Genomic DNA, 23,633 nt, shown 5'->3' on the forward strand with positions numbered 1-23,633 from the left:
TGGAGTCACAACCATTTCTGCAGGTAGAGTGTGTCTGCGGTGCTAATATTACAGGACTTGGCTTGAAGCTGCTACTAAGTACACTTCTCATTTAGAATGTATTTTATTTGGAGTAGCTTGAGAAATGAAGCTAATTCAGTGTACAAACTGGTTTGCACTGAGAGAGAAGAATGGAACATTCACATAAAAAGAAACAGAGATGAAAAATAAGAGTCCTGATGATTTTTCAAGTTCTTTCTACAAGTCTGAGTGCATTCCTGTCCTTGGGTTTTGTGACACACCTCTACAGCTATACGATAAATTCCGTATTTATGGTTAAGCCAGGGGTATTCCACGAGTTCCTTGTTATTTGCAACCAACAAAGTCCTTAAAAACCAGAACTAAAACCATGTAACATGATATCCTTGATCAATCTTGACTGCGATCTTCAAATCAACTGTGAGGTTGCTGCAAAGCACCAGACTCTATAACTAGCCTCTTCCCTCAGGCTGCAGGTTCCTGCCTCTCCCAGGACACAGAGATGGTTGAATGACAATGGGTGCTGGCTCCAAGCCCTTAGAGACCATTTAGGTAAGAGAAATGCAGTTAAACAGAGGAGACAACAACAGAAGTGGGGATCTGAAAGCAATATTTGCTATACACAGGATCAATAAAGATGATGTACCCACAATTTATCAAGAATTGTCCTTATGAGCAGAAAGTTCATGGGTGCTGAACCTGAAGGAGGGGGCACAGGGGGTTCATCCTCATGGGTTCATGCAGTCTTTTCTCTACTTTTGCTTAGAATGTTCATAATAAAGAACTTAAAATACATATTTTAAACAGAAAGTAGACAAATAGAACGTAGGTTAAACAATTCTAAATGAAAACAGAAGCCAATAAAAAAAGCAAACAAACAAAAACTATACCTCTGTCTACATTTTGCTGTTTAAAGGGGTTATTTTCATAGAATCTAGCTTCTTTGTAAAAACAAGGATTTTAAAAACTGTTATAGAAAGGGAATAAATAAAAATTAACTTCCCAGCAATTAAAGAGATTCAGCCAACATCATGTGCTACTTGACAAATTAAATGATTCATTTTACTCCTTTATTTATACTAATAAAAATACGCATGTATTCTCGAAGCTAGGATTCCCTGGGAAGGCTGCTGTGACTCACAGGTGTTCCTGGCGCAACTCGGGACACGATCACAGGCATCTTCTGGTCACATCCTCCCTTCAAAACAGTGCAAATCGAGTATCAGTCAGTATTGCCAACACAGAACACCTTAATTTAAAAACTGAGTACAATATAAATTCGAAGTTACCTTTACATTGAATCCAAACCTTCCATTTTCATCAGGTTTCATTCTGATTAGGACAAGATTATCATGTGGAATACCACCATTAGGCTTTAAAAGACAAAAATAACTTGTCATGCTCTTCATTTATAGCCTATCCTTCAGATATACATGAAGCATGCTTCCTGTATATTGATATTATCTAAAGTATATAAAGAATCATAATTTAAATTTCTCTCGTGCCTTACCTGCAATGCTAGACTGTAAGTGCCAAGAGCAACAGGGGCTTTATTAATTACCTGACTAATTAATTTCAGTGACTCTAGAACCTGCCTCAAAGCTCTGCACAGAGCAAATACTGATAAGTATTACATGAATTCATGTTACTCCCCCTGCTTTTTTTTTTTTTTCGGTACACGGGCCTCTCACTGTTGTGGCCTCTCCTGCTGCGAAGCACAGGCTCCAGACACGCAGGCCCAGCGGCCATGGCTCACGGGCCCAGCCGCTCCGCGGCATGTGGGATATTCCCAGACCGGGGCACGAACCCGTGTCCCCTGCATCAGCAGGCGGACTCTCAACCACTGCGCCACCAGGATAGCCCTCCCCCTGCTTTTTAAAAACAGCTCTACTGAGATACAATTCACATACTATACTTCACCCATTCAAAGTGTATAATTCAGTCATTTCTACCATAGTCACAGAGTTGTACGAACATCACGACTATTTTTTTTGTTTTTGGAGGCAGCATTGGATTTGGTGGAAACTAAGATGAATTCAGAGATTGCAATTCTCTGGTCTGAAGTAGCAGATGAAATCACAGAGGAAAAAGTTGACAGGCATGTCAATGACCTGTTAAAATGCTACTCTTTGATTTTACAACCTTTTCTTCATCCCCCAAAGAAACCCTGTGTCCATGAGCGGTCACCCCCATCCCCAAGTCCTAATCAACCCTTCATCTACTTCCTCCCTATATACTTGACTATCCTGGACATTTCACATATATGAAATTATACAACGTACGTCATTTGTTACAGGCTTCTTTCACTTAACGTGTCGTATGCCTGCTCTTTGGGGGTAAGTAGCTGGCTAATTCTTGTTTAGCCTTTGAGACACAGGTCGAAGATATGACCATTTCTAGGACGTCTTCCCTCAGCGCCACAGCTGAATTAGTTATTTTTATACACTTATGAATTCCCATAGTCACTTCTAATTATAGAGCTTGTTCAGTTCTCAGTCCCCACCTTCCTCGACTCACCAGTAGCACCTGACACAGCTGGTTACTCTCTCTGTGGCTGCCTTCTCATCAGCCAGTTGACTAGTTTTTTTCCTACCTTTTGGTCTGCATCTTTTCAGTTTCTTTTGCTGGTTCCTTTCAACTCCCTCATGTTTACAGTTTGGAGGACTAAGGCTCCATTTCTAGAACCTCTTATTCCGTTATCTGTACACACTGCACTTCCTGTCTCATGGTTTTAAATACTGTCTACATGCCATCGACTCTCAACATTATACCTTCAGCTTCGACCTCTCTCTTCAACTCCAGAAACCAAACGGACTCCTATTAGACATATCAACGTGGCCCAGCTGAGCTCCCGACATTCCACCCACCCCTGTTCTACCTGTAGCCTTTCCACATCAGCAAATGGTAACTTCATCCTCCTATTTATTCAGGCCCAAAACCTTGCTGTTGTTATCTTTGCTGTTATTCCCCTCCCTCTAGTCTCCCACAGCCAACTCATCAGCAGAGTAGGTCAGCTCTACTCTAAAACTCCACCCAGAACACAGCTGTGTCTCATCCCTTCCACTGGCACCACCTTCTCCAATCACGGCTGCTTCTTGGGGCCCTGCAACACCTCACAGCCAGCTTCTCTGCTGCTACCCTGCTTTCGGTCCACTGCCAACACACGAGCCACAGTGAAACCATTAAAACTTAAGTGACATCACGTTACTTCTCTCCTTAGGTATGTCCGTTTGCTTCCAATCTCACTCAGGGTTGAAGAATGAAACATTTACAAGACCAGGCTTTTAGGATCTGGCCCTCTGCTGTCCCCTGTCCTGCTCTGTCCTCGCTGACCCCCTTGGCGTCCCCTGACCACACAGCCATACCCCTGCCTTGGCACCTGCTATTCCCTCGGCTTACCTGCTCTCACGCCAGGTATCCATGTGGCTTACCACCAAACTCATCCCTGGCTCACACTATCTAGAACTGGAACACTCCACTCTGGAAATTCCCTAGCCCTTTTCTGCTTTGTCTCTCTAGCATTTATACTATCTAATAGCTATATATTTAAATTACATATTTTGTTTACTGTTTGTCTAACCCTTATCCCCAGAATACAAGTTCCTTGCAGGCAGAGTTTTTGATTTTTTATTTTACTCTATTATATTCCCAGAGCCTATAACAATAGGTACTCAATAAGTCATTTTTGCATGAAGGAAAAAACAAACTAGACTATGAATTATTTAATAGCAGGGACCACATCTGATTTGTCTGCATACTCCCACTACCTCCTTAAGTACCTGGCACACAAAAAGACCTCAGTAACTATGAACCGATGAATGAATGATGCGTAAGAATCACCACGCAGGTAGCACTCAAGTTGTCATTCATTTTGGGTAAGGATATTGATCTCTTTTTGATGCGTCTGTGGGGCCATAAGTGTGGGAGAATAGAGTGGCTGCCTCTTGTTTTTCAATTTTAGAAAACGTGGGAGGGCTATGGGCGAAAAACAAGGGGGGAAGAGTGCAATGGCCAGCAGAGACTTCTGGCACTGCCAGCACCTGCTGTGGGACTTCCTCTACCTGCATCTTATTTTATTCCTTGATGTCCCTTTAAGTTTCCTGAAATACACTCATATTTCTGTCTGTCATTATACATCTTCATGAACACAGTGTATCCTTAAAATTTATTAACAATCTCACCTTTGGTTCATCTACTTGAAAAAGCAATGAAAATTCATAAATCAGGAGATTCTAAGAATTTACCATTTTGTTTGGTACAAAGTAGCAAAGCAACTCACGAATATATCTTGAAGAACAGGGTAATTATATATTCTGGAGACCTGGACTCAGTTTCAAAAGGTTGATGAAAATGATAAAGTCTCAGGACCCAGTCAATTATGTAATAAAATTAATGGTATTTAATGGATTATTAGCATTTGTTCTGGAAAGGTGTGGTTTGCAAGACAGAAATCAACAAATTTGTCAAAAATTAACTTCTAGAGCAATGAACGTTTTATAAATATGATAAAAGGAAATTCCACAATTGGGCTATATGGTGGCACAATTCATGAGCAAACACATGATGAAAGAGAGAAAGTACTATAATATAATTTACAGATAAAACAGGCTATGTTACAAAAAATATTTCATTTACAATTAAACATTTTCAAAGAAATGTGAGAATATTTGAAGAAACTACTTACAGTAGCTTTTTCAGGGGAAGATGGAATATCAAATGTTTCATTAATATGGTTTTCCAGATCTTGTTGAGAATGTGAAAAATGAATTTGGTTCCAACTGTTTCTCTTTGATTGTTTGGGTGGTAAAGCTGGAGGCTGCCCATCTCCAGGGGTCTCTTGTGATCTAGATAGAAAAAAAGAGAAAAAATAAATATTTTGGAAGTTGTCTTAAAGAATTATTATTTTATTTATTTTTTAAAGTAATGGTAGAATTTTATTTTTTAAATTAATTTTTATTGGAGTATAGTTGCTTTACAACGTTATGTTAGTTTCTGTTAGTTTCTACTGTAAAATGAATCAGCTATACGTATACACATATCCCCTCTTTTATGGATCTCCTTCCCATTTAGTTCGCTACAGAGCACTGAGTAGAGATCCCTGTGCTATACAGTAGGTTCTCATTAGTTATCTATTTTATACATAGTATCAGTAGTGTATATGTCAATCCCAATCTTCCAATTCCTCCCAGCCTAGAATTATTATTTTATTACGATGTCTAATAGGAGACAAGCTTTAAATGTCATGTTTATTTGCAAGTGCCACTGTTTAATGAAATCTTCCTTAACTTTGTTGTTTAAAGTAACAAATCTAATTTCCTACTTTATCAAATCTGTAAACAATTCACATATAATAAAATATACTTTAAGGGTATCTCTATGAAGATATTTATTAATCTACCATAAAAACCCCTTTCTAAGGTTTTCAGCAGTCATGTGGGCAGGCAGGGAGAAATCAGAGCTGAGAGCCGAGCTGCTCCAAAGACAAAACACCCGGTACCATCCAGAGAACTCAAGGGGTTGCCTGTTTTATTTACAGGTAAAACACAATTCACAGAAGTGATGAACACAGCGAGGAAGAGTGCTGAGCTCACTGAGAAGACAACACTGGATGAGTACGTATGTCAGAAAACCCGATTTCAGGTGAAGGGGCTAAAAACCAACAGACACTAGAGAGCATAACCTCAGGCCATAGCAGCGGGAGCTGATCTGACCAGCTAGGTCTGACAGGGCAACTTCAAGGTAGACGCTTAGCGTTTAAGAACGAGCACCCTCACGCCCTCTTGCGAGAGCACCGGAACCACAACTAGCTGCTGAACAATCGTCGACAGGAAGACACTGGACCGGAACCACAACTAAGTGCTGAACAATCATCGACAGGAAGACACTGGAGCTCACCAAAAAAGGTACCCCACATCCAAAGACAAGGGAGAAGCCACAATGAGACGGTAGGAGGGGCGCAATCACAGTAAAGTCAAATCCCATAACCACTGGGTGGGTGACTCACAAACTGGAGAACACTTATACCACAGAAGTCCACCTCCTGGAGTGAAGGCTCTGAGCCCCACGTCAGGCTTCCCAACCTGGGGGTCCAGCAACGGGAGGAGGAATTCCTAGAGAATCAGACTTTGAAGGCTAGTGGGATTTGACTGCAGGACTTCGACAGGACTGGGGAAACAGAGACTCCACTCTTGGAGGGCACACACAAAGTAGTGTGCACATTGGGACCCAGGGGAAGGAGCAGTGACCCCATAGGAGACTGAACCAGACCTACCTGCTAGTGTTGGAGGGCCTCCTGCAGATGCGGGGGCTGGCTGTGTCTCACCGTGAGCACAAGGACACTGACAGCAGAAGTTCTGAGAAGTACTCCTTGGTGTGAGCCCTCCCAGAGTCCGCCCTGAGCCCCACCAAAGAGCCAGGTAGGCTCCAGTGTTGGGCTGTCTCAGGCCAAACAACCAACAGGGAGGGAAGCCAGCCCCACCCATCAGCAGACAAGTGGATTAAAGTTTTACTGACCTCTGTCCACCAGAGCAACCGACAGCTCTACCCACCACCAGTCCCTCCCATCAGGAAACTTGCACAAACCTCTTAGACAGCCTCATCCACCAGAGGGCAGACAGCAGAAGCAAGGAGAACGACAGTTCTGCAGCCTGTGGAACAAAAACCACATTCACAGAAAGAAAGACAAGATGAAAAGGCAGAGGGCTATGTACCAGATGAAGGAACAAGATAAAACCCCAGAAAAACAACTAAATGAAATGGAGATGGGCAACCTTCCAGAAAAAGAATTCAGAATAACGAGAGTGAAGATGATCCAGGACCTCAGAAAAAGAATGGAGGCAAAGATCGAGAAGATGCAAGACATGTTTAGCACAGACCTAGAAGAATTAAAGAACAAACAAACAGAGATGAACAATACAATAACTGAAAAGAAAAATACACTAGAAGGAATTAGTAGCAGAATAACTGAGGCAGAAGAACAGATAGGTGACCTGGAAGACAAAATGGTGGAATTCACTGCTGCAGAACAGAATAAAGAAAAAACAATGAAAAGAAATGAAGACAGCCTGAGAGACCTCTGGGACAACATTAAACACAACAACATTAGCATTATAGGAGTCCCAGAAGGAGAACAGAGAGAGAAAGGACCTCAGAAAATATGTGAAGAGATTATAGTCAAAAACTTCCCTAAAATGGGAAAGGAAATAGCCACGCAAGTCCAGGAAGCACAGAGAGCCCCATACAGGATAAACCCAAGGAGAAACACGCCGAGACACACAGTAATCAAATTGGCAAAAATTAAAGACTAAGAAAAATTATTGAAAGCAGCAAGGGAAAAACGACAAATAACATACAAGGGAACTCCCATAAGGTTAACAGCTGATTTCTCAGCAGAAACTCTACAAGCTAGAATGGAGTGGCACGACATATTTAAAGTGATGAAAGGGAAGAACCTACAACCAAGATTACTCTACCCGGCAAGGATCTCATTCAGATTAGACGGAGAGAAATCTAAAGCTTTAACAGACAAGCAAAAGCTAAGAGAATTCAGCACCATCTAACCAGCTCTACAACAAATGCTGAAGGAACTCCTCTAAGTGGGAAACACAAGAGAAGAAAAGGATCTAGAAAAACGAACCCAAAACAATTAAGAAAATGGTCATAGGAACATACATATCGATAATTACCTTAAACGAGAATGGATTAAATGCTCAACCAAAAGACACAGGCTCACTGAATGGATACAAAAACAAGACCAATGTATGTGCTGTCTACAAGAGACCCACTTCAGACCTAGGGACACATAAAGACTGAAAGTGAGGGGATGGAAAAAGATATTTCAGGCAAATGGAAATCAAAAGAAAGCTGGAGTACCAATACTCGTATCAGATAAAATAGACTTTAAAATAAAGAATGTTACCAGAGACAAGGAAGAACACTGCTAATGATCAAGGAATCAATCCAAGAAAAAGGTATAACAATTACAAATATATATGCACCAACACAGGAGCACCTCAATACATAAGGCAACTGCTAACAGCTATAAAAGAGGAAATCGACAGCAACACAGTAATAGTGGGGGACGTCAACACCTCACTTACACCAATGGACAGATCATCCAAACAGAAAATTAATAAGGAAACACAAGCTTTAAATGACACAACAGACCAGATAGATTTAATTGATAGGACATTCCATCCAAAAAGAGCAGATTACACTTTCTTCTCAAATGCACATGGAACATTCTCAAAGATAGATCACATCTTGGGTCACAAATCAAGCCTCAGTACATTTAAGAAAACTGAAATCATATCAAGCATCTTTTCTGACCACAACGCTATGAGATTAGAAATGAATTACAGGGGGAAAAAAAGTAAAAAACACACATGGAGGCTAAACACTGAAGAAATCGAAGAGAAAATCAAAAAATACCTAGAGACAAATGGCAATGAAAACATGACAATCCAAAAGCTATGGGGTGCAGCAAAAGCAGTTCTAGGAGGGAAGCCGATAGCAATACAAGCTTACCTCAAGAAATGAAAAGAATCTCAAATAAACAATCTAACCTTACACCTAAAGCAACTAGAGAAAGAAGGACAAACAAAACCCAGAGTTAGCAGAAGGAAAAAAATCATAAAAAGATCAGAGCAGAAATAAATGAAATAGAAACAAAGAAAACAATACCAAAGATCAATAAAACTAAACGCTGGCTCTTTGAGAAGATAAACAAAATTGATAAACCATTAGCCAAACGCATCAAGAAAAAGAGGGAGAGGACTCAAATCAATAAAATTAGAAATGAAAAAGGAGAAGTTACAACAGACACCGCAGAAATACAAAGTATCCTAAGAGAGTACTACAAGCAACTCTATGCCAAAAAAATGGACAACCTGGAAGAAGTGGACAAAATCTTAGAAAGGTATAACCTTCCAAGACAGAACCAGGAAGAAATAGAAAATATGAACAGACCAATCACAAGTAATGAAATTGAAACTGTGATTAAAAACCTTGCAAGAAACAGAAGTCCAGGATCAGATGGCTTCACAGGTGAATTCTATCAAACATTTAGAGAAGAGCTAACACTCATCCTTCTCAAACTCCTCCAAAAAACTGCAGAGGAACGAACACTCCCAAACTCATTCTATGAGGCCACCATCACACTGATACCAAAATCAGACAAAGATACTACAAAAAAAGAAAATTACAGACCAATATCACTGATGAATATAGATGCAAAAATCCTCAACAAAGTACTAGCAAACAGAATCCAATAACACATTAAAAGGATCATACACCATGATCAAGTGGGGTTTATTCCAGGAATGCAAGGATTCTTCAATATACGCAAAGCAATCAATGTGATACACCATATTAACAAACTGAAGAAGAAAAACCATATGATCATCTCAATAGATGCAGAAAAAGCTTCTGACAACATTCAACACCGATTTACGATAAAAACTCTCCAGAAAGTGGGCACAGAGGAAACCCACCTCAACATAATAAAGCCCATGTATGACAAACCGACAGCAAACATCATTCTCAATGGTGAAAAACTGAAAGCATTTCCTCTAAGATCAGGAACAAGACAAGGGTGTCCACTCTCACCACTGTTATTCAACATAGTTTTGGAAGTCCTAGCCATGGTAATCAGAGAAGAAAAAGAAATAAAAGGAATACAAATTGGAAAAGAAGAAGTAAAACTGTCACTGTTTGCAGATGACATGATACTACACATAGAGAATCCTGAGGATGCCACCAGAAAACTACTAGAGCTAATCAATGAATTTGGTAAAGTTGCAGGATACAAAATTAATGCACAGAAATCTCTTGCATTCCTACATGCTAATGATGAAAAATCTGAAAGAGAAATTAAGGAAACACTCGCATTTACCATCACAACAAAAAGAATAAAATACCTAGGAATAAACCTACCCAGGGAGACAAAAGACCTGTATGCAGAAAACTATAAGACACAGCTGAAAGAAGTTAAAGATGATACCAACAGCTGGAGAGATATACCATGTTCTTGGATTGGAAGAATCAATATTGTGAAAATGACTATACTACCCAAAGCAATCTACAGATTCAATGCAATCCCTATCAAATACCAATGGCATTTTCTACAGAACTAGAACAAAAAAATCTTAAAATTTGTGTGGAGACACAAAAGACCCCGAGTAGCCAAAGCAGTCTTGAGGGAAAAAAACGGAGCTGGAGGAATCAGACTCCCTGATTTCAGACTATACTACAAAGTTACAGTAATCAAGAAAATATGGTACTGGCACAAAAACAGAAATATAGATCAATGGAACAAGATAGAAAGCCCACAGATAAACCCATGCACCTGTGGTCAACTAATCTATGACAAAGGAGGCAAGGATACACAATGGAGAACGGACAGTCTCTTCAGTAAGTGATGCTGGGCAAACTGGACAGCTGCATGTAAAATGAAATTAGAACACTTCCTAACACCATATACACAAATAAACTCAAAATGGATTAGAGACCTAAATGTAAGACCAGTCACTATAAAACTCTTAGAGGAAAACATAGGAAGAACACTCTTTGACATAAATCACAGAAAGATCTTTTTTGATCCACCCCCTAGAATAATGGAAATAAAAACAAAAATAACAAATGGGACCTAATGAAACAAAAGCTTTTGCAAAGCAAAGGAAACTACAAACAAGATGAAAAGACAACCCTCAGAATGGGAGAAAGTATTTGCAAACAAATCAACGGACAAAGAATTAATCTCCAAAATATATAAACAGCTCAAGCAGCTCAATATTAAAAAAACAAAAAACCCAATCCAAAAATGGGCAGAAGACCTAAACAGACATTTCTCCCAAGAAGACATACAGATGGTCAAGAAGCACGTGAAAAGCTGCTCAACATCACTAATTATTAGAGAAATGCAAATCAAAACTACAATGAGGTATCACCTCACACCAGTTAGAATGGGCATCATCAGAAAATCTACAAACAGCAAATGCTGGAGAGGGTGTAGAGAAAAGGGAACCCTCTTGCACTGTTGGTGGGAATGTAAATTGATACAGCCACTGTGGAGAACAGCATAGAGGTTCATTAAAAAACTAAAAATAGAACTACCATAGGACCCAGAAATCCCACTACTGGGCATATACCCAGAGAAAACCATAATTCAAAAAGACACATGCACCCCAATGTTCACTGCCACACTATTTACGATAGCCAGGTCATGGAAGCAACCTAAATGCCCATCGACAGAAGAACAGATAAAGAATATGTGGTACACATATACAATGGAATATTACTCAGCCATAAAAAGGAACGAAATTGGGTCATTTGTAGAGACGTGGATGGATCTAGAGACTGTCATACAGAGTGAAGTAAGTCAGAAAGAGAAAAACAAATATCGTATATTAACGCATATATGTGGAACCTAGAAAATGGTACAGATGAACCTGTTTGCAGGGCAGAAATTGAGACACAGATATTTAGAACAAATGCATGGACACTGAGGGGGGAAAGCGGCAGGGGGTGGTGGTGTGATGAAGTGGGAGATTGGGATTGACGTGTATACACTAATATGTATAAAATAGATAACTAACAAGAACCTGCTGTATAAAAAAATAAAATAAAATTCAAAAATTGAAAAAAAAAAAAACAACTGAGCACCCTGCACGTAGTAACAAGGTGAGTTTTTCACGAAGGCCAGAAGGGGGAACCAGTGGCTCAACTTGGACCCCAGGAAGCCTGCGTCCGTGGAAGTCATGGAGGTTAAGGGACCAGGCAAGGCGAAAACGGTTCTCGTCAAGAGTACTGATCACCACAGGGGTTATTATTTACCTCTGAGGTGGCAGGAGGTCCTCTGGGGAAATAGAAACATTATTATCCCACTGCCTAAGGGCAGAGGAAAGAGTTGCCAGCTGCTGTGGTAACCAGGCACAAGCTTCAGCCAGTTCCTGCTTATTTTTGCTGACTGATGACTGACACCCAAGACACAGCTGTAAGGTCTTGAGGAAGCAAAACTGTATTAGATCATATTATTGTTCAAAGTTACCCTCCACTCCTCCCTGGCTGACATCATGCTTGGCCATATGACTTGCTCTAGCCAATGAAATGTGAGTAGCCTCTTTTGAAAGGAAGCTCTGTATTTCTCTCTTCCCTCAGCCAGGAGACCAGCCAAGTCCCAAACAGGGTCTGCGGTCAGTCTGGGCCCTAGAATGACCATGACATGCAGCAGAGCCAAAGGTGATCCACCACGTATGCAGAATGTAAGAGAGAAAGAACCCTTGTAGCTGCATGTCACTGTAAGTTGGGGGAATGTGCTACCAGAGCATAATTTAGCCCAAGGTAACTAACACAGAGGTTACTGCCAGAGTGGCTCTTGGAAACATATGCTCCCCTTGGTAGAGAAGCTGTGAACTTCTTGAGAGACTTGCTGCTAGACACGTGACAGATGTGGTAGCGATGCTAAAATCTGCTTAGCACCAAGGGCGTCAGCCAGGATTAACGATGAATGGTCTCACCTCCCTGAAGAGAAAATATAGCCCTCCTCCAACTGCATAATCTAGTGTAAAATATAATCACTAAACACGCAGTGAACAATAATAACCACTCAGCTTTCTACCCAGAAGTCTTCAGGGCACAAAATGCTCTAGCTTCTGATAAGTCTATGAGGACTGCATCAGACAGCACACCTCCCCTCTTCAGCCAAAGCTTCTCTGAGGTCTACTTTGATGGCCAGAGATTCCAGATCCCAAACATACTAGTTTTTATTCCGCTAATTTCAACTGCCAAGAACCCAAGCCTCTATAAGGCGATGCATTCAAGCGCTGCTTGTGCAAGAAACTGCTAGGAGAGAGCTGCGTGCCTTGGCCATGGCCTGCTGCAGGGACCAGGGCAGACAGAGGCGGGCAACCCTTGGTACAGCCGCCGATGGGAAATCTCTAACAAGCAGCTGGCCGGAAGCCTCCAAGACTTTACGAAAAGTGGAAGTCACTGGACTCCACATGGATCAACCAATAGGTCTCATCCCTTACTCAGGTCTAAGTATAACCCAGGCAAGGCAAAGAGAAGCTTTCCTCTAGTTTTGCATACAGTTGCCACACCTGGGAAACATTCAGTCTCAAAACTAAAGGTCTGGGGCTTCCCTGGTGGCACAGTGGTTAAGAATCTGCCTGCCAATGCAGGGGACACGGGTTCGAGCCCTGGTCCAGGAAGATCCCACATGCTGCGGAGCAACTAAGCCCGTGCGCCACAACTACTGAGCCTGCGCTCTAGAGCCCGCAAGCCACAACTACTGAGCCCGCATGCTACAACTACTGAAGCCTGCGCACCTAGAGCCCATGCTCCCAACAAGAGAAGCCACCGCAGTGAGAAGCCTGCACACCGCAACGAAGAGTAGGCCCCACTCGCTGCAACCAGAGAAAAGCCTGTGTGCAGCAATGAACACCCAACACAGCCAAAAAACCAAAGGCCTTGGGGGAAGAGTATAAGGTTGAGATCAGGTGGGAATAGAGCCAGAACAACTTTATTCTTGGTTCAGATAACAGTCTAAGCACAGCACCAAGACAAACAACAGGGACAAACCCAAGCCTGCTGTGCAGCCCAGTATCTAAGTGAGCCAGGCCTGGTGGGCAGGGGTACCATGATGGCAACACTCAGCTGCAAGAGAGGGACGGCACTGACACCACGGGACATTTTGCTAGACTGCTGAGTCTGCATTTCCAGGGTTAGAGACCAGGCGTATACAGTCCAAAAAGCTCCAGAAGTGATTTTTATTATCTACTTCCTGATTAGAAATCACTGTACAAGAACAGTGGTTGCAGATTCATGGCTTGTGGGCCAATTTTTGCCAACATACATTTGGCCTGTTCACTTTAAAAATGTGAGTTGACTGCATTTTAAAAATTACATACAAAATCTGGATTTCCAGAATGAAAAATGTGAAGCTTTGGAAAGAATAGACCTGCATTACAAGTTGCCAACAACTGGAAAAAGCCAAGTGGTAGCTGCTGCCTTTAGATGGGCCACAGGCATTCCAGGCCACATAAATCCCACCCAGTGTTACTTGCCGGACTCCAATGGGTAGCTGAATACACCCTCTCCTTTACTCATTTGAAGTCCACAAGAAGACCCAGATAGGAAGAGAGTCCAAGCGTAGAGGCTCGGGCTGGGATTTGAGCCAAACCCTAAAGAAAGGGTGAGGAGAATGGAGTACAGGCAGAGGGTCAGCCGAGATCTAAGAGAGGAAAGGATGATATAATTTTGGATTTCAGGACAGGTGCTAGCTGCCTTCTCTCATTGTTTTATGTAACTTTCTTGTTAAGGTAACTTCACAGAGAGTGATGGACAAGCTCTCCATGGGCCTGGTCACTGCAGAGGTTAAGGTTGGTCTGGGGAGCTTTTTCACAAACTAATTATGCACTCTCCCAGTAATCCTAGTGACAATTTCCCCTTCCTGTGTTTCCAGCTTCAATAACCAAACACACTCTATCTACCTATCTAACTACTGTCTATAAAAGTAATCAAGAATATCAACACAGACTTCTAAAATTCTTATTTTGGGCAAAAGGTATCAATTACATTTTAAAGACATACTCCTATTAACTCAATTTATCGTAACAAATAACTTCCCTGTTCATATTTAATGTATAAGTATCATACGAAGTCAATCTACTAAACAATTATCTAGGAAGATGACTTTCATAGGTAAACCATGTATTGTAATTTGAAATTATAATACATTTAAAATAATATCATGCAATAGGCCAGTTCTTTAAAAAGGTACTACTGGGAATTCCCTGGCAGTCCAATGGTTAGGACCTGGCGTTTTCACTGCCGGGGGCTGGGTTCGATCCCTGGTCGGGGATCCAGGGGAACCAGGACCCTACCCACAAGCTGCATGGAGTGGCCAAAAAATTATTTATTTATTTTTAAAATTTATTTATACAGCAGGTTCTTATTAGTTATCTATTTTATACATATTATTGTGTATATGTCAATCCCAATCTCCCAATTCATCTGCAGCCAAAAAAAATTTTTTAATTAAAAAAATAAAATAAAAAGGTACTATTTCTAGGCTAAAACATAAACAAACAAATAAACAAAAACTACCAAGGAAAACAGAATGAAAAGACATCACATACTTGGAAAGAACAACCAGGCAGCATAGTAAGACACAGCCCCACTAGAAATAACAGCTGGCACCTGAGAGAAGGGACCTATAACCTAAAAGAAGACGAGCATCTACTATCAGATGGTTTAGACAGGACTAGGGAAATAGGAACCAAAGAAAGAAGTAGGGATCAAGGCTGTGCCTGGAGTCTTACAAGTAGAGGTAGTCATTTGGCGTTAAATATGGGAGCTGGAAAAAATCTGTCATAGGGAGAGTGTAGAAAATATAGTTCCAAAGAGATTATTGTAATTACTCATAAAAAAGAAAAATGAGCAGGATAAACTCTTAAAACTGTAAATTTTTTTAAAATGCTGCCAAAGGTTTAATTGTACAAATACACCCTTCATACAAGCATAAAGTTTATTCTAATTTAAGACTAGAAAACAAAAACCATATTCTTGGTAGACACTAATACAAACTTGCCAGGAATGATGGCTCCTTTTAAAACTCTTATTTTCTAAAATACATACCAGCAGCTCTTGTCTCACTCAATTACAATCACTAGCGTCATCCTAGTCTTCACTGGGCATTTACCCCTGCCATACTTATGTTCCATAAGATACAGATAAAATTCTGGTTCAAAAATCAGGCTTCTTGATACTTTGGCTAATTTATAGTGACATTCAGAGTATTTCAAAGTAAACACCATTTCAGACTGATTACTAATCGATGCCCAAGGCAATTAAAGTGCATAGAAACTCCCGGGGATATGATTAATAGAAGAATAGAACTGAAAATGTCATATTATTCTATCAGTAGGAATCTACTCCAGAACCAAGGTCCCAGACCTGAGATTCCTGGTTTCAGTCCAAGTCCAAGTCTCTGACCTCAGCTCCCAACTGCAAGTAAGGGAGGCTTTTGCCAGAGCCGGACTGCAGGTAAGTACGCTGCAGAGCAGCAGCCCAGGGATCCGCGCTTAGTCCTGCCGCCACAGGTACAGCATCTAACAGGGTGCGCCCTCTGAGGCCCCATGGCTCAACACTCCATCCACTCCACCCCCTTTGCTTCTCTTATTTCCTTGTCCTACAGCAGCCTAGTATTTGCATGGTCCATGATATATCACTAGACCTGATCAAGGCTGGCATGGAAGTTGGGTTACGCTGAGCCTGCAGGTGAAGTTATCAGTGCCAGTAGCTCAGAGGGGCAGAGGGAAGGCAAAGCTTTCAGGACGAAGCAAAAGGAATTGATGAGGTCGGATAAAGATAAGACTGGAACGGGACAGTCTAGGAAAGAATAGCTCAGGGAACTGGATTTAACATTTGAGGATTATGAAATCTGCATAGTCTCTGGTGATTAGGAACTGAAGGATGAAGTTGAGAATATGGGGAATTCCTCTCTGTGTTCAACCAGATATCCACACTTCAAACATACAACAGATAAATGGTTGATAATATACTTAAAAGCTGCTGGAATACATCCCCCCCCACCCAAATTAACTGAAAGATGTATTATAATTATTATAGTTAACATCTACTAAGTACTTTTTCTCTGCCGAACTACTAATAAGCATCTCATTAAATATTCACAGCCGTCCTATGAGGTAGATATTATCATACTGTTTTTACAAGCAAGGAAATTAATGCTTACAGAGATAAAATAACTCACCCAAGGTCACATAATTAGAAGTGGTGGAACCAAGTTATAAACAGTCTGAATCCAGAGCTTATGCTCTTAACACTAAGTTATAGTTGCAGCTCAAAGAAAACTGCAAAAAGCGGGAGGAAAGTTACTTTAAATCAGGGATTTCTAAACTTGTAGCAGTGGACTCTTCTCTTCAAATGAAATGTTTCTCAGAGGCCAATTTATAAAAGAGACAAAAGCTAAGCAACGGTGCTATCTGCCAGTAACTGAGGCTTCAACAGAACTTATCAGACCATATGCTGAAGATGACTATTTTCTTTCATTCCATTTTACTTATAAGTGGTAATACTATTGTATTTTAAATTTTACTAGAAACTACTTATATTTCAAATGAACAGAATGCAAGATCAGTAGAGGTCAGGGCTCTAAGGACATCCATATTTACTTTAATTGATAACATATCCCTAATGCAATGGTTTTAATATATTTAAAACCAATAATTTGCCTACAATGATCCACAGTGGGGTATGGATGGGAACAAGGACTTGAAACACATACTGTTTAAATTCTACCCACAGAAAAAATTTTGTGGGCAAATTACTACGTGTGTTAACTTTGGATGTTAAGAAAAAAGAAATGAGAGACAGGAATGTGATTCTAAAAGTGTTCCAGGGCTTCCCTGGTGGTGCAGTGGTTAAGAATCCGCCTGCCAATGCAGGGGACACAGGTTCAAGCCCTGATCTGGGAAGATCCCACATGCTGCGGAGCAACTAAGCCTGTGCGTCACAACTACTGAGCCTGTATGCCACAACTACTGTTCCTGTGCTCTAGAGCCTGCGAGCCACAACTACTGAGCCTGCACTCTAGCGCCCACGAGCCACAACTACTGAGCCTGTGAGCCACAACTACTGAGCCTGCGCTCTAGAGCCAGCGAGCCACAACTGAGCCCGCAGCCCACAACTACTGAGCCTGCACACCACAACCACTGAGCCTGCGCTCTAGAGCCCGCGACCCACAGCTACTGAGCCTGCACACCACAAGTACTGAGGCTGTGCTCTAGAGCCCACAAGCCACAACTACTGAAGCCCGTGTGCCTAGAGCCCGTGATCTGCAACAAGAGAAGCCACCGCAATGAGAAGCCCGTGCACTGCAACAAAGAGTAGCCCCTGCTCGCCTCAACTAGAGAAAGCCTGCGCACAGCAAGGAAGACCCAATGCAGCCAATAAATAAATAAATAAATAAGAAAAACTGTTCCAATGTCCAACTTTCAGGCTGGGGATTTTCACCACAAATAATGTGCTTATCTTAAACTTTGACATTTTGGAAAATGGTTAAGTGAAGAGCAGATAATGAAAATGTTACATTTAAGTGCACTTTGCTGTCAACAGGCAATATATTGTAACACAGCAGCAAAAGAGTTGTTAAAACTGTCAATCAAGCCAGGTGGGCAAAAGCTTTCCTGACTTGTTTCAGTCCAGGTGGCTGTAAGTTTCCTCATGAGTGCTTCAAGGTCAGCAGTGAGGCAGCTTCCTCTGCACTCAAAACAGTTCTCTGTTGCAGCTGTTAGCAATCTGTATCATAATAAAAAATAAAACCGTATCCATCCCACTCACACACTTTGCAATTATTTTGTAGAAATACCTGAGTTTCCCTGTTATGTCTTAGCATTGTGGTGGGAATTTATTTATTTTTTAATCCGTTAAGTATTTTAAAATTAATTTAGGGCTAATGTTTATCTCAGAAAAATCACAGACTAAAAACAGTCTAATTTTCTGTGGATCATTTAAAGAAAGGAAGGAAATGGTAGGATGTAATCTCAATCATCCCTGCCTATAAACGGTAATTTTAAGCAGTACAACAGCCTCCTGTTTGCTTCCACAGTAAACACACCTGCGAATTAATAGCGTTTTCTCCTTGGGAAGTGGGCAGGCTCACCCAGTGCCTGAAGTCAGGCTCACCTGAACGCCCCTGGACTCCCTCAAAGAGCAGGAAACTGGTGAGATATCGCAACATCAATTTCAATGTATTGTACTACGTTGAAATGCTCTGTGCTTAATCCAACATATTGTTTGCATTCTTTTCACATTTGGCCAATGTAAAACTAAAATCTATGGATTCCGAGTTGAAAAATATTTCCTCTAAATTGAAAAAAAAAAAAATCAACAAAGCCTTGTCCAGGATACACAGTTCTAAGAAAACCCAAGTGGTAGCTCTATAAATTGGGACAAATGCTGTTAGTTGGCTCTCTCATCTGTAAAGGGGGGCTATATCCCTTTCCTATTGAGTTCTCTTGAATACAACAATGAGATAATTTATGAAAAAGCTGACTGTAAGCTACCAATGTAAGTTATTGTTATTAGTTTACCATTAAGCTTGTCTTTTCAGAACTCTCTCATTATTCTTAAGGTGAGGATTGGCTGAATTTCCAACACAGTGTTACAGATTCAAAACTGAATACAAATACTTAAGCTTCATAAAACAGATGTCCAAAGAGAAAGCCCCAAGCATTTGAAATTCTGGTGGACTGGGCAGGGGAAGAAAAACTCTGCATGGTTCCAACCTATCCTGAACCTCCTTCTCCACTTCAGGTCAGGAAAAGAGAACAAAGGTATTCTGAAGAGGTAAGTGATTTGGGGGGTTTGTGAATCTATGAAATTTATGAAAGGAAATACTCAATTGTATGCATAGGCAGATGTGTATGGGCTCTACGGAAAGGGCTCTACAAAAACTAGACTGAGATCATGTGGTCAGGCCCCAGGAGTGACACTGTTCTGTCTGTGATGACACGGACTTTGTGATTCCTCCAAGTGGTCGGCTTTCATGTGCCGAAAGCATGTCATTTTAAAATTTAGTCAGTTAACATTTCAATCACGTCTTTAATTACTGTACTTTTTAAAGTTTTAGAAGTAGAAAATACATGCTTATTAAAAATCAAAAAGTTTAGAGTTATAATTCTTAAAAGTAATAAAACATTAAATTTCCACCAATCCTAACTCCTGTCCACCCATGCTCCACAGGTGTCACTGTGCAGTGTATAGTTTTCTGTTCCTCCAACGTTTAAAATGTCCACACACAATCCAAATCTTTCACCCAGATACACGTTAGCCAGACTAAACGCCCACTGGTACCGACAGCTTGGCCGCCTTCCCTGCTGGCGCCCACAGAGGACAGCAGTCGCTCCTACAGACCAGGCGCGCTTTCCTGGAGCACCTACAGCTGCTGTGCTGGCCACTCCACCTGCTCTCCATCACTCAGACCCACCCTTTCTTCAACCCTCATCACGTTCACTGTATCTGAAACCCCTTTTTCCTCCTCAGCAATTAATGAATCCTCTTACCTACCTATGTATCTTATAAAGTATTTTCCTTTTTTTCTAACTCTTGCACTGTACTTTTACTTGCATATGAACTAACTGTATTATATGAACCGATAAATCAAGACTGCCTATTAATGTGAGGTAAGTATGTTGTGCATTAAACTGATATACTGAATTATGAAGTTTAATTTATGCATCAACTTGTAATGAGATAGGAGTGAATTTTAGAAATGAGGTATGCACACGTTCTGTAACTTATTTTCAATGTGATGTTCTCCCTTGCTACTTCATCTCCCCAACACTGTCTATTCATCCTTATGGTTCCCTTCCTGAAAAATATTAAGAAAACTCTACCTTTCATCACCTTACTGCCTGACCACAGTGATGCATTTATCTACAGAAATAGGTAACAATGTGCACCAAAAGTTCAAGAATATACAGAGCCAACAAAATAATAGCAGCGATTTTGTGGGGTGGGGGTCACCAAGACCTTCAGGAACAAATAAGCACATTTACAAATATATAAATTTTTAAAACATCACATAAAGTCTTGTATCAAATACTATAATTTCCCAGATTATTTCAAATGAAACAATTTGGGGCATTATTCCTCATAAAAAGGAAGCTAAATGCAAAAAGGCCTTACGGAGATGATTCCAAAACAATGCTGTTAGCTTGCGTGGAAGATGGAGACCGATGCCTCACGAACGCCTCGCCGGGGCAGGTGTGAACCACGTGGCCGACCAAATGGCCCACTGAAGATGGCCGTAACCTGGTTCCCTCTTGGGTGAATGCAGAACTTCGACTGCGAGAAGAGGAACAAAAACTGAGTAAAAATGTACTGTAACTCAGTATGTTCAAGTTTCTTTCTTATATGTTGCAGTAGAAAGTGGGTGTGTGTTTTTAAGACTGACCACATTCTACTAAGCTGAGTCTCTGACAAAGACACTATGGTATAAACAGAAAAAACACAGAATAGGAAGTCAAAAGATCTGAGCTAGAGTTAGCAATCTGCCACGGGGATTTTATCTATTTCAATCATCTATTATCCCCACCAACCTTAATGTTTCTAGGTTTCAGTCACTACAAATGTGCATCTTAATCAGCATTTACAAAATAAAAGGAGAGAACCCAATAATTCAGAAATATCCTCTGGTCTGAATTCTTTTTTAATCCTTTAATAAATACTTTTATTTATGGGATTTTCTATAATTTCTAAGACTAGAGATACTGAATACCATATTTCCATCTTCATAAGTGACACGGTCACTTTAGGATTTAGGGAAAGAACAATTTTCTTCATATCATACATAAAATTGTTTCATTAACAGAAAGTCTGATCAGAGTTAGTGACAATTAATTAATTCAACCATTGGGTTTAAATTTCATGTGTCTTCCATAATTTGCTGTAATTGTTTAGTGGGGTACTGGTAACAAATAAGGAACGGCTGGCTGGAAAAGGGACCAGAGAAAGAAGGTTCTGGATCTTCTCCAACAAGCTGATTAGCCTTTGAATTTATATGCAGTCTATTACAAAAAAGATGACTTAGCACTCTGCAATTAGCAAGACACTGCACAAACTTTTGAGTCTATTTTGTTTCTAGTAGTGAGGAAGACACCTAGCTATTAGGTAACCTGCTGTGAACCAAGCTGTTTGGGCACACACTTTACTTCCAATATGGTAGGAATTTACTCTTAAGCTGACAAACACCCATCAGTGAAACAACTTTTAGAATTTAGTGCACATTTATTGAACATGAATGTGTATGAAATATGTCCAGAGGAAGACTTCTTTAAATATTATATTCCATGCCAAAATTCAAATATTTCTTATATCAACCTTTTGGGTTAACAAGGATGGTCAGTATGGTGACATTCATTTTGTTATCATTATCTTAATCACATACATATAATACATACAACACACCTGTTAACATTATGAAATTAAGATAACATCTTTGGCCAGTACACGTTTATTATCTTATTATTACTCCCTATACCCAAGCATCCAGCTTTTGTGAGAAATGCTAGGATGAAGTGCATACACAGTAAGTGCTGAGTAACATGTGCTTCTCAGCTGAGCTACGGCTGAGCTGGTGGGAACTGAGGCTGGAAATCCCTTTTCCTAGACCACAGACACTGGCACAGCAGAAGCAGGGTAGGAGCTTCAGCAAGAGAATCACAACACTTAGCATGTTCAAATAATATGCACTCTCCTCGAAATTATGCTGGAGATACACATGGAAAAGAGTTATGTCAGCTACAACCATATTCCCAGATTTTAAGTCTACTAATAGGCCTTGATATATTGGCTAGTGACCCTGACTGTGGAAGTCAGCTTTGTAGTTAAGTGAGCATCTTTATGTCATGCTCTGCTTACACACTGAGCTCCAGGCTGAGAGGAAATAATGCCTTGGAGCAACGAAAATCATGTCTAACCGAAAAATTTTTAATTTACATATTATAATCTTCAGGCAATGGAAACATACAGCCAAACATTTAGAAATTAGCAAAACGTACACCTGATGTACTTACTGATTCGGAGTGCCAGGTGGGGATCGCGATGGAAGGCTTTGTGTTTCCAACCTGTCATCAGATAGTGAATTTCTGCTTACTACTTCCCAATCCATTAATTTCCGTGCCAAGGGCTTACTTGGGGATCTGGAGTAATAATTTAAATAATATGCAAAAAATTTTATTTTTTACCCCAAACTATGTACCAAACCTTACAATTTGTCTTAATACATCATATTCTAGATGAGTAAATACAACACGTTCATTTACAAGAAATTAATGCATTTGGAGGCTACTTACCAAACAATTTCCTAAGAAAGGAAATCTGCTTTATATGAAGAAAGAAGGCAAGAAAAAGTAGGAAAGAGAATAGGGAAGAGGAGAAAAACGAAAGAAACAAAGAAAGAAAGATGAAAGAAAAAAAACAATGGAATCGTTGGCTATCAAGTTTTCCCAGATACTACCACCATTACATTTTAGACATAGTCTGTCTCTGTCCCAGCGTCTCTGGGACTTGAGCTTATCTTGTGGTGCTTTAAACAATTCCTAACACATCATCTCCTGAGTGTCCTTAAACCTAAACCCTGGCCCTCTGCCTCAATGAGGACAAGGTAAAAATGATAATTGTGTATACTTTATTTATAAATTTTCCCCTTTTATATACAGTAGGCCAGTGGGTCTTTTTCTTTTCTTTTCTTCTTTAGGAAACATTTGGAAGGTTAATAATTTTGTCTCACGGTGGGGAGTAGCATATGTTTTCTAACCTGTATATTGTCAGGTATTATAGTGATAAAGAGAGTAAATGATCTTTTCAGAAAAGATATTGATCCTTACTGAGGTCAAAAACCCTTAGAATTTTAGATAAATTAGCAACTGAAGTCGTTTTTTATGCAAATTCAAAAAGTGGCCAAAGTTCATGGAAAATACATGATATCTATTTAAATGCCTAGCTTTTTGACATGCAGGGTTCATATGAAGGTTAATATAATGAATTAAGCAAATTACATAAAAACACATAATATATCAGCTTCTAAACTT

General features: G+C 40.3%; 1 protein-coding gene across 2 annotated transcripts in view; it reads right to left on the reverse strand.

Annotated features, from left to right (window-relative positions):
* The window catches only part of PTPN4 (protein tyrosine phosphatase non-receptor type 4), a 185,168-nt gene that overhangs the window by 23,918 nt on the left and 137,617 nt on the right, over positions 1-23,633 (reverse strand). For both annotated transcript variants that reach the window (XM_032637276.1, XM_032637275.1), the window contains exons 14-18: positions 22,617-22,742; positions 20,728-20,886; positions 4,703-4,862; positions 1,308-1,391; positions 1,160-1,216 (exon numbers count right to left, since the gene is read on the reverse strand). In XM_032637276.1, coding sequence (XP_032493167.1) covers positions 1,160-1,216; positions 1,308-1,391; positions 4,703-4,862; positions 20,728-20,886; positions 22,617-22,742 — 586 coding nt within the window. The remainder of the gene's footprint in view (positions 1-1,159; positions 1,217-1,307; positions 1,392-4,702; positions 4,863-20,727; positions 20,887-22,616; positions 22,743-23,633) is intronic.

Source organism: Phocoena sinus, chromosome 7 (assembly GCF_008692025.1).
Source record: "Phocoena sinus isolate mPhoSin1 chromosome 7, mPhoSin1.pri, whole genome shotgun sequence".
NCBI lineage: Eukaryota > Metazoa > Chordata > Mammalia > Artiodactyla > Phocoenidae > Phocoena > Phocoena sinus.